General features: G+C 36.8%; 1 protein-coding gene across 1 annotated transcript in view; it reads left to right on the forward strand.

Moving 5' to 3' along the window:
• Nucleotides 1–12,530, forward strand: part of neurl1b (neuralized E3 ubiquitin protein ligase 1B) — a 23,157-nt gene continuing 10,627 nt past the window's right edge. Inside the window, exon 1 of the mRNA XM_055159217.1 lies at nt 1–121. Within this exon, the coding sequence (XP_055015192.1) occupies nt 37–121 (85 nt within the window). The 5' untranslated portion in view covers nt 1–36. The remainder of the gene's footprint in view (nt 122–12,530) is intronic.

Here is a 12,530-nt window from a genome sequence, read left to right on the forward strand (position 1 = left end):
CAGACCACTCTCTTTTCTCCCTGGTTAAATATAAACATGGGGAACAGTGAGTCTCGCATGTGTACTAACCTGTGGATATTAGGTATAGACAACAAGAAGGTTCTAAAAATGGCCACACAAGGTAAGATCAAAGTTACTCTTGTGTTAGCAATGTTTTGATGACTGGTACCACTAGTGATTAGCATTCTGGATAATTTTGAGATTGTGAAATTGTGAAAATAAAACAAGTGTATTGGAATAGTCAGTAACTCAATTAGAACATCACACAATCTAGGCACTTTCAAATTACTTGATCTTTAACCTTCAATTGTTGTTTTATCAAAGCATTTGTATTGTCAAGTTTTATCTATTCCTGTTAGGTACAATATATGAAACTGGTACTTTCCTATATTTGACACAAATACAACAGTAGGCCAAACTCTTGCACATGTCTTTTAATGCGCATGTTATAAATACATAGCTTGGGGTATGCATCTAGGTTTTAGTGCTACTTTTTAAACAATAACTGCAGGATAACACCAGTGTCTTGGCAGAGGTCTACCCTCTCAGTACACAGTTTTCTAGTTTATAGAAGCTATAGCCATAGTCAAAATACTAGATGCAGTTTTGTTTTTTAATTTACTGTCGCATGAGTTTAACTGCCAGTAAGTGGATTTTCCTGTTTCCATGTCGATATGTTTGGATACAATTAGAATTACAATTAGAGTTAGAGTTATGATAATATACAAGCAATGATATGTATATTTATTCTGATTTGCTTGGCCACATCTCGGATTAAATTTAGCTTACCATTTGGTGCTTTGGTCAAAATACGCCTGTCTTTCATTGGCTGTCGGTTGGGTTCACTGTTTTTGAGGGCACCACGCAGACCTCTACTGATGTCATATGTTTGCCAGACCCCCAGGGGCTGATGGGAAAATGAAGAGTATTGTTATGAAAATAGAAAAAGGGAAGTCACTGGACATGCAGCAGTTTAATCCAAAAGGACAGAAAATAAACAGGCTTTGGAAATCTGTGCTCTGAATGTTTGCAGCACTTCCTTTTGGGTTTGATTTGTTTATGCCACTGTGTTCTGAGTGGGTTTGCTTATAAAACTCAATACATTTGTTTAGACATTTTGTCCATCTTTTGTGGGGTGCACCAATTATGCAGAGATTATGATTCATACACAACACCACAGAAGAGACATGGCTAGTGAAGGACTACAACTACTGCTATGCAACATGAAAAAGTAGAAATATTGTAAATATTGTACTATTAATTTGCTATTAATTTGATCCAGCCTTTATATAAATAAATTTTTTTACCTAATATTTTCATATTTTTAGGAGTAAAAAAAAAAGTTGTTATAAAATTTAGCCTATAAAAAGCATCAAGTAATTTATATTTGACATAGGCTCCAAGAGGAGGCGCACATCAAGCGCCAATTTGGTAAACTAGAGTTGCCCAGAAGAGGGCGCTAGTTCACAACATTTCCATTTCAGTCCCAGGGCGGATCTTTCTGGGAGCACTTCAGGACCTGACTTTGGCAAACATTAGGATGAGTTCATTGAATTATTATTATAGCCAGCTACTATGCCTATTTTCCCCCTTTTAACAGGCCTACAATGAGACAAATAAAAGTTGCATAACTGAATATTCCTTCCATTGTATTTTGTTTATGAAGGTTAACCATGAAAAGGCAAATGTACATATCATTGCCTATAGAAAAAATATCAACCACATTTTGCAGTTAGCCTTCTCCCGTGTCTGATTTCATACCTTTTATCTGTATTTGAACTGACAGCCACAATGAACCATCTGAGCACTGAATGATGTTTTTGAATATGATTATGGAGGTGGGGAAAGCTGTCGTAAAAACTCAAGTGTTGAGTTTCACAGCAAACCAGACGTTTAACACAAAGATCCATCACTGTCACAGTTTGATCTGCTGTTTTTGCATCTTTATATCTTCACTAGTTTCTGTTTGGTTGGATAAGTTTACACAGAATTCAGGTGAACGTGGGCTGCTTGTGTGTTTATGGGTGGCGTTTACTGTACAGATCAGTACAAGCCTGGTTGTCTCTCTGGCATGTCATAATAAGGCTCCTCACGGAGTGAGTAAAAAATTCAGCAGTGTCTTAATTATTGAAGAGCCCGTACGTGCTTGTGTGAGGCTGTAAAAATAGAAAATGATCAATTAGAATATGACGCTGACTGAAGATGGTTCATGGTTCTTGGTGGATATTTTAATAAAGTTAAGACTATTTTAGGCACGATTAAGATCTGTCAGTTAGACTAGTCTACATTTTATTTTTCATCTTTAAAGGAAATGCAGGTAATAGCCTGTAATAGTAATTAAACTCTGAGGAGTCATTTCCTTCTCATTAAGGTCCCAGGCTCCCAATCAAATAAAGACAACTAAAGAAGAATTAGGTCTACTCATAGTTATAGGCTAAAGGTTAAGTGAGTACAGTGATTGGCTTATTGATTAGGCATTGTTCTTTAAAAAGTAATTGTAGCAATTTAAATGTGATATCAGAAGTGTCTATTTAAATTACATAACAATAATAATAATTTTTCCACCTAGAAACAACACTTTAAAAAATGTAACTTCAGAAAAAGCTTTTGTAAATAAAGTGGGTTTAGCTCCTGTTTTCTCACTGTTGCTAATAACCCTATGGGACAGTAGATATGCATTAGGAAAGGAAGTTCTCATATTTACGAGGTCCCAAAATAGCGCAGTGTCACCCAGGGCTCTCAGTGTATCAGTGTCCTTGTCCAAAGCATGGGGCCCCACGCAAGGATCCCACATGTGTCACGGGCTGCGCTGCTGACCAGGGAGGCTATAGGAACCAAACAGATAGAGAAACGAATGAGTAAGATAAATATAACAAGTGAAGACAAAAGAACAGGTTAGTGTGTGCATTATAGACAGGAAAAGGGGCACAGATGGCGGAAGCTCTCATGTGTTAAAGGTGATCCGGGTGACTCTGAAACTGACCCCGTCCTGCAATCAAAGTCAGTGTATTACATAACATGCTGCTTACTCTGCTTTTGTCATCTGTCTTGTCAATGGAAGCTGTGACTTCTTCAACTTGCCAGAGTTGTTTACCTGCTTATAGCCCCAAGAACGTGGCGGACTGGGTTCATTGTAAGATGAGCTTACAGAACGTCCACTGGCTTGTGCCCCCTCGCATGAAAGTAGCCTTTGATGTGTGGTATGCAGGCCATCTATGGTGCAGGAATCTAGTGTCCAATCTACAGTATTGCAGTACAAGCTCCCTAGAATTATCAGGTGTGTGTTAACATGGCTTACCGGCAGAACACTCACAAAGGTTAGACACACTGTTTAAAGTGAGTAGGTTTCCCCCAACAAGATAATGTAATCAAAGGACTGATATGTGTGTGTGTGTGTCAGAAGAGAAATGAAATTCAAGTAAGGACTCAATCAAAAGAAATTATTTTAGAATTTACCTTAGATAAATAAAAAACAAATATAAAATCAACATGATTTGCGAACTATTTTGTCTTCTACTGCTCTTAATACTATGTGCTTTGATATCAAGGAGCTTGCTTTGCCTGAAATGTTCCACCAATGAATTAAACTGATCTATCTTGCATCTATTCAATTCCAAGTGTTTTTAATGCTGTGAGTTTGATCTCCTCTCCACAGATCTGACTGTAACTTGGCCTTATGGCAACACAAGCTGGTTTGTTTACATGAAAATAGAAAAGTTAAATGTTACTGCTAAGTGCTTTTCTATTAATGGTACTGCTTACGAAACTAATTTACAGATAGAGCAAGATCATAGTTAGGTCCCCTGTTACATTCTTGACTGCTACATTCGTACCCACACACAGTTAATGACAAATAACCTGTTACTTTAAACAATACATACCTTCCCCGAATTGTCAAAGGACCACACAATGCGACACAATGCAGACAGAGGCTGGAGCCGGACATGCCTGACCGCTCACTGCAGATGGTTGCAGACTCCACTGTCTACAGGCAGTGAGGGAGAGCAGGTCCACTCTGAAACAACGTGGAGTACTGAACAAAGGAAGAAAGACAGTAATAACAGAAAGCAATAACGTATAGAGCAAGAGCATGCAGTGACAACCTCAAAAGTGGGCTCATGTGAAACAAACATGTTTATATTTTCAATATGCGATATAATGCAAGGCAATATGGCCTAACATTTATAGCATGAACATTAGCAATAGCAATATAATATGTGTGACACTAGACAAAATGCAACCTAACCATGGCCTTTCCCCTGTTACAGCTAAATTGTATCAGGCTTCTTCCACCCTACAAATCTGTTGTCTGTCATGGGTGTTTTTAGCATCTGCAGAGTCCCCACAGTCTCCATTTAAGCTGCTATAGGCATTCGCAATAGCTGTAGTGTGCATGTAAATTCTATTGCAATTTAAGCATTTTGTATCATCTCCAAAGCAAACAACAACATAAACAATACAATAAGGCCCAGCCTTATTTCAAAAACCCTTTGAGAAAGAATTCAGCAGCTCAGACTAAATTATGTTGTTTTTGGACTGGGGCTCTGCTTGGGTCAGCCATGTGAAAATGATGTGACTTGAAGCAAAACAAAAAAGAATTAGAGCCATTTTGGGGACATAAAGTAAACTCTGTCCCCACAATTTTCTCATATGTCTTTGAGAAGGTTTGGCAACATTTGAAATTGCTTTGTGGATTGAAATGTAGACAGCAACTAGAACGCAACCATTTGTACAGATATGTATTCTGTATTAACAAGTATAGTATAATTTTCTGTTATTAAAGGTTCTATATTATGCAAAAATTGATTCTTGTGAGATTTAAGTTATAAAGTTATAATGTTGTTACCCCCTAAAAACATACCTAGTGTTGTTTTTGTTTCATTCACATGTTTGAGTAATCCTTTATTATTAATCTACATCTCCAAAGTTCAAATGCTCTGTCCCACCTCGTGATTTCACGTGGTGGTAGTTTTCAAGTTAACAGCAAGTTAAAGCTTCTACCTTTAGTTCAGTAGAGATGGGCAATTCCAAGGCTGAAATCATCTAAACGATTCCAGTGAAGTGTATGGAGTTTAAAAACACAGTGGAGCATTTCCTGTATTCTGTTTGTATACTGTTTGTGTTTTCTGTTCTGAGAGAAGAACTCTAAGCATGCAGCAAGTTGTGTGTGTTAAACATGTTTGAATGAAACAGAACACAACTCCAGGTATGTTTGTGATAGGAAAAAACATTTTAACATAGGTCAGTAAAATTAAATCAGCATGTTAAACAGGCAAAGGTACATCAGATGCCCTTCTGGTGACCCACTGATTCTGAGCACTGTCAAATAATATAAAATGCTCTGTACAATCATAAATCAGAACTATATATAAGCTAAATGGATGGCTATTCCTACATATCAAACAAAATTGCATGAGTCCATGTTTGGAGGCAGTTGGTCAATGTTATTGGCAGAATAGTGCTATAGACCTTGAAAGTGTCCTTGTATAACAGAGCGGAGAAGTACTTGGAGCCTATATTTCTGACAATTGACATGAATGAATAGTGTGTCCACTATTAGCAGCCTTGTACCCTGCCTCTTTAAGGTTTATGTCCTGAGATTGAAAATGCAGCTTTATACTGTGATTTCTGCTCATAAATGTTCCTGTTTAAACACTGTGAAAATGTGGTAAGTGCTTATGAGGTGAAATATAAATCTGCATTATTTCACTTGGGTAAGCACCAGTAAGCAGCATTTTATTGTGAAATCAATTGGAGTGAGGTGTTAATGTTATAGATTAGAAGGTATTCCAAAAAGACAGACAAAAAAGCTTAAATACAGCTAAGGCTAAAGATAGAAAAATGCAGAAGAATCTTGCATTATGTGGTAACCTCTAATATTTGCATTTAAGCTTGGATTGTAATTGAAAATGGGTGTTACATTTGTATTAAAGGCTTCAAGCGATAATGACAAAAATGTTAACAGACAGGGAACGTTATTAGCAATTTGTATTTCTTTGTAAAATGGATACTGCATTAATACTATTACTACAACTACTACTACAACAACAACTACCATACTACTACTACTACTAATAATAATACATCAGTTTTATATAGCTCTTTTTACTGCAACTCTACTGCTTCACAATAATGTTAATTAACAAGTCATCCTACTCTTTTAACTTAGAATGTAAGTTATTTGGTCTGTTTTTTTCAAAGCAGCCCGTATAGCTCAAGTCGTTCTCAAGGTTGTTTAGAAATTACTAGACTAACCTGAAGTGGAGCATGCAGAGAAGCCAGCACATAAAACATGGACCAGAAAAGCTGGTTTTCTAGAAGAAACAGGTAGTTTATACATAGCAGGTAGTTTAACAGTAGTTTATACACGGGCACAATAATATAAATGGGGGGTGGTCTCATTGCAGACATCACAACATTGTATAGGCCAATATTATTTAATCCAGCTGGGAGACAACTGCAATTAATATTGTTAAAAAGCAGATTTTTGATGTTGGATCTAGTCAGTAATAGAAATGATCAGGTCCAACATTTGTGTATTTACCTTTGTGCATTTACCTTTCATGGCAAAGTACAATGTAATCAAAAGTTAAAACAGGCTCTTGACCCCCATCTAGGACTATGGCGTCATCACATCCTAGAATCGGAAAACCACCTATAGGAAAGTCTGTTTTACTTAATGTGGTACCTGGATGTTAGGTTTATCTAGACATTCAAAACAAGAAGAAAGACAAGAGATTAATAAAGTTTTTCTCATGAGGAGAACGGGCAGAGAGTGGCATCAAGAGCAACAGTCTCCACACGTTCTGATGACTCAAGTCCGCTCTCCTCCTTTTATTTCATTAGGAGGCCCTAGTTACAGACACATGATTCTCAAAGGGAAGGGGGATAAGCAAAGACATAATGCAGGTTCAAAACATAAACATGATTAACAATCAGGAGGTGCCGTAGGTATAGACAGACACCATCATAACTCTTGCATGTGTGACAGTGGGGGTTGGTTTCACGTGAGGGGTCATCTCAAGGTTCACAAGAACGATAGGTCACTGCACACAGGTGTTAAACACAGAGAGATTATTCACATTCATACAAATGATTTGTACATTCTAAATCAAAGAATTGTAGTACATAAATGGTTAACTCATAGGTCTAGATTAACACACAAGCATTTAGCAAATATGGGATAATAGAATTATTCTAACACTGGACTGCACTAAAGACTAGGTTACTACAGTATTACTTAAGAAGCGTGTGAAGACTTTACATGTTCTTGAACTTCGTGGAAAGCATGAGTTTGTCAAAGTGGAGACAGGTGACTGAACCGGGATAAGAATAGCAGAAGTATGTGGTGTCGGAACCCAGGGGTGGTCCCCGTTGTTCTGCATGTTTAACATTAGGACCTGTGCCTATGACTACTTATGTAAACAATATGACAACACAGGAAATATTTAAATTATCCTGCAGTTTATTTGAATACTTTTATAATTACTTCAGCAAATCTAACAGGTGGTGCTTGTCCTTAAGAATCTTGATATTTGGTCGAAGCAACAAAACAAACTCTTTTAAAAGGTACAATTGTAAAAAAACCACAGCCAGTGCAGCTCAGCAGTTCTTCCAACCGCTCCCATTTCTCTTAATGAGATTTTGGATTCTTTTCTGCCAAATTTTGGGGAGAGGAGCAATTTGGAGGTTAAAATCTGGGAGCCTGAAGGCAAACCCTACAGGCTTTAAAGAATGGAGGAGCGTATCTCCTTTGAACCACGTCATAAATTCTAATGAATTTAACAGGCTTAATTGGGATCTTCTTAAATATAGGTTTGGGTTTTAATATGGCCCAATGTTCTGGAGGCACACCACATCTCTGTTGTATACTCCTGACACCAATAAAGTGACTACGTGGCACTTTTACTGTGTGGTACTCCTAAGAAATCCTGCCACAATTCTTCTGTATAATATTAGACCACAAAACACATACTTTTTTTTTCAACGTTCTGCACAGTACTCAGGATTAGCACTGCTCAGACATACAATATTTGTTCAGTTTACAATGTCTCAGGGGTATCACGTTCTCATCGTAAATTTTAACATCTATTTCCAGAGGGGACAGCCTGTCGTGGGTATTCAGAGTTGGGCTAAAGATGACAAAGACCTTGACAGAGACACTCATGCCAGCAACAGGAGACTGGATCCATCACAGAGGTTATCAGGTTTTGATGTTTTAAGGACATTTTCTCATTTTTCTCTTTTTTTTATTTATTTAGTATTAAAACATAAGATGCATAGATCATTATTTTAAAGGTTGTTCATTTTAAAATGCAACATTTATCTAAAACAACTAAATTGTGTAGTAAACTGCAGAACTAATGAGAAGTTTTTAAACCATTCATTTCTAAATTTTTTGAATTAAGTACACAGCAGAGGACAGGGATAGGGGGTAGGTAAAAAATGAAAAATGTCTGAGCACTAAAATGTGAAACAATACGAGATTACTCAAATATGCATGAATCAATCAAAATACAACTCTGAGTAAGCAAATTATGAGGGATATGGTTAAAAGCTCATAAAAGTAAAATATATGCCCCCTTCAAAGAATAGTTTTAACAACTCCACAATCACAAGACATTTAAAAAGTAAAGGTTACATTCTTTTTTTGTCATTCCCAAAATGGGACCAAAGATTGAGCAGAGAACAAATGACTTTCACATACAGAGTCCTATGGCTTTCTTTCATTCATTTACACCTGCTCTACCTTCAGCTGGGGAAAAAAAGGATACCTCTCTGTACTATCAAGACTCTTGGGAGTTTTTCTGCATTTCTGGGTTCTAATGTGAACAATAGTAACAAACTGTGTCTGTAGCATGTCCCAGATTAAAAGGCCCAAAGAAGTGGTCCATGTTTTTCTAGGCGAGCACTGTTTCCTGCATCTCCTTCGGTGGTGCATCCGCTCTTCATCCAAAAGAACACCAAGACAATGGGCCAGATGGAGGAAGAACTCACTCCATGCATCTGGTTAAAAGCATTGAAGAGACATTTTTAGCTTGTCTCCCACTGTCAGAAACCCTAAAACAACATTTTAGTGAGGTCTGTTTTATGTCTGTTTGACTTGTGAAGTTTATTGACCTTCAAACCCAATAGTCTATCAGTCATGAGAGGCAAATTTTCCCAGTTGTATAACAACTGGAAAACACAATTAAGAATGGATTACCAGCATAAAGGCTATGACATCTGCTACACAATTCGGTCAGCAAATCAACTAATAAATAACATAGCAAGTACCATAAGACTGTAGTGAAAGGACAGATTTGGGATTTGGGTTCTACTGACCAACAAAAGGAGGGACTTATTATTATTATTATTATTATTATTATTATTATTATTGTAATTAATTAATTTTTTATTTTTATTTTTTTTACAAAATTTGAAGCCACTTGCTTTGGTTTGAACTTTCAACCAATTTAAGAAGATGAAATATGTCAAAGATCCTCATCAGTCCATGTGATTGAACCAAACAATGCAAGATCTGGAATCTGTTAAATTAATATGCCAATAAATACTTTTAAAATGTTTTGAATCAATAACAAATCACACTCATAATTTCTTGTTTGTAGGCTCGATACAAGATAGACCAAATCTCTTCAAACAATGGTACATACAAACAGAGGGAGCTCAAAAGATAATTTACAGAATTACAGTTTGGGCACATCTCAGCAGCAGTCCATTGTTCCCTCAATTTACACCACTTGCAGATGATTCATTTGTTTGTGGTGTTTTTAATTTGGTGAAATCTGAAATCGCAGATGTTAACCCAACCATGCAAGCGTTTTCTCTGCCACAGCATTTAGTCCTATGATCTGAGGATTTGGAAAATTAGAACAATCTGTGAGGGCACTGAGCACAAGATCCCTGTAGAAAATTAGTCCAAAATGTTACATGTTTTGTTTTGAATTCCTTGTTTTGTATTATTATCAATGGGAGTGACTTTTTGTCAATACCGAGCAGAAGAATCTGAATTTTAAAACAGATGGCTCACTCCGATTGCCTGTTAAAGGAAATAAGATGACACAAGCTAGTAATGGAGGCATATGGGATGTATTGTGTTAGGGCTGCTGTCCGTGTAACTAAAAGCTGTGGGATACAAATATTTTGGCCATATTGACATACATTTTCTACCGAACATGTTAAGCAGTGGTTCCCAAAAACAATATTTGTATTTCAGGATTATATCAGGTCTAAATTAGTGCTAAACATTATCTAAAATTCTGAGTACTGTGCACCATCAGTAGCATATGAACCACGTCTTGAGAAAAAAACAATTACACTTTTTTTTTTATCCCTTTGACTACGATTTAATACTGACATTCTACTTTTGCCTACTTTGCAACATTAGTCTCGATTGGAACAACAATGACATTTCAAGGCTGTATCAGTAGACAAAGAGAGTCAGTTTGGTGTTCAATGAGGATCAATGTGGAAGTTAACATTGATGCAGTGACTCACTCAGTCCATTAGATCAGTGGCTGGCCTCTCCCCTGATACTCAGACCACATATTTAAGTAACCATCTGCTTGGAGATTTACGCAAGACTTTCTGAAAATCTAACACTTTGCAATCCAAAGAACAGCCACTGAGCTGCGGAGCATGGCAACAGACTGGTTACTAGGGGCCAAGTTTCCTCCAGTGTGCCCTGTTTTTCTGGATATAACTGGGCTCAGCTTGGGACCCGGTGCTGCAAATGTTTGACAACCAAAAATGAGGGCAATTGACAGCTAGAAATTACTTGAAAGGGGACATATTAAGTAAAATTGAGTTTTGTGAGCTTTTGTGGGACGGTGCTTCCTCATCATTAGCTTACCCAGAGTTGTAATTTTGATTGATTCATGCATGTTTAAGCTTGTATTGTCCTGCATTTGAGACTTCAGTGGATAAAAATGATCTGTTTTCACCGACCCTCTGTGCTACAGACTTTGGAGCATACATATTTGGTTCAAAAATGTCCTGTTGCCATTTTTTTGAACAAAAAACAAGTGAATGAAAATCTGCTGTTTGTTACATTAAACTGGCACTGTGAAGAAGTAGGGCATCCCAGTTCTGCAATTCTGGACAAGAAGTCACTTGTTCCCAGTATTAAAGGGCACATATTGTGCTGTTTTCTGATCTATGTTATAATGTTGTTTCCTCATCAAAAACATACATCCCACATATTTTTCAGCTCTTCATTCAAACAGAAAACACTCTGTTCCTCCTTGTGATATCATGTGATAATACAGGAAGTACACCACTGTGTTTTTAAACTTCACACACCTTCACTAGAATCATTTGGATACTTTCAGCAATGGAACTGCCAATCTCTACTGAACTAAAGGTAAAAGGCTGTTAACTTGCAAACTATTGCTTTATGACATCACAAGGTGGAAAACAGAATTTTGAGCTTTGGAGATGTAGATAGACTAATAATGCAATATTACTCAAATGTGTGAGAGAAACAAAACTATTGACACAACTATTGATGCTTTTGAGGATGTAACAGTATGGGTTAAAGCAATTTAGCATAATGTAGGACCTTTGAGCCATTTTAATAAGCCTGTTTACAATGAACACAAATGTATAATGATCTACATGTATAATGTGATACAAAATAACTGAAAAATAAACATAATATAAAAAAGAAATACGTCTTCTTAACAATTTCTGTCTTAACCTGTCTTAGGTTAATTACAGGTACTTTATTGCTCTGAAATACCTAAATATTCATTCTTATTGTCAGCGTAGTTGACTCTCCACAGATCTGACCTGTAACTTGGTCTTGTAGCGTCACATGCTTGCTTCTTTGTAAATTGATATGTTTAATATTTACTGTAGAAAATTCAAGGCAAAATAAAGACATCTCCATGGAAACAGGCAGATGGCAGACCCTCCACTAGGAAAGTAACACATTGCATCTTTAACACATGGCTAGAAGAATGAAGTTTAAATATTGCTGTCACACAACTCTATTTGTAATCTGTTGAGCAATGTAACTGTAGGAGAAATCCATATTTCAGATGCTTGGTTGGCCACAGATGTGTCCAGGGGCTGCTCAGCTTTGACATGGTGCAAGAGGAATCAGGTTGACATTTCTGTGCTAACTCTGTCCATACGGCTGCATCCTGAAGCAACACAGGCATCGAGAGTTCGGTTAGTAAAATGCTGGCACTGGATAAGAGCAATTGTGTGTTTATAACTGTTGTGAAACAATGTATAGTAAACAAGACATTATCTTATGGGGCTGCTTTTTCCTACTCAATATTATGCAAATTCCATAAATATGAACCTGGCAATAAATTATTCACAAACAATTATATTTATGTTGTGTTGAAAAAGCTAAGAATCTGAACTGTTATTGATAGGATTCGTTAGCTGGTTCTTTGCTGTGTCTTTTAAAACTATATTGAATATTTTGTGCTTATTATAGGCTAGTAGTAGTAGTAGTAGGCTTGTAGTTACCAAAGCATTGTTATGACTTTGCCTTTGCAGATGACAGGTGTAATCTG

The sequence above is a fragment of the Boleophthalmus pectinirostris genome, unplaced genomic scaffold, assembly GCF_026225935.1.
Source record: "Boleophthalmus pectinirostris isolate CB_2022bp ecotype Guang Dong unplaced genomic scaffold, ASM2622593v1 HiC_scaffold_23, whole genome shotgun sequence".
Lineage (NCBI taxonomy): Eukaryota > Metazoa > Chordata > Actinopteri > Gobiiformes > Gobiidae > Boleophthalmus > Boleophthalmus pectinirostris.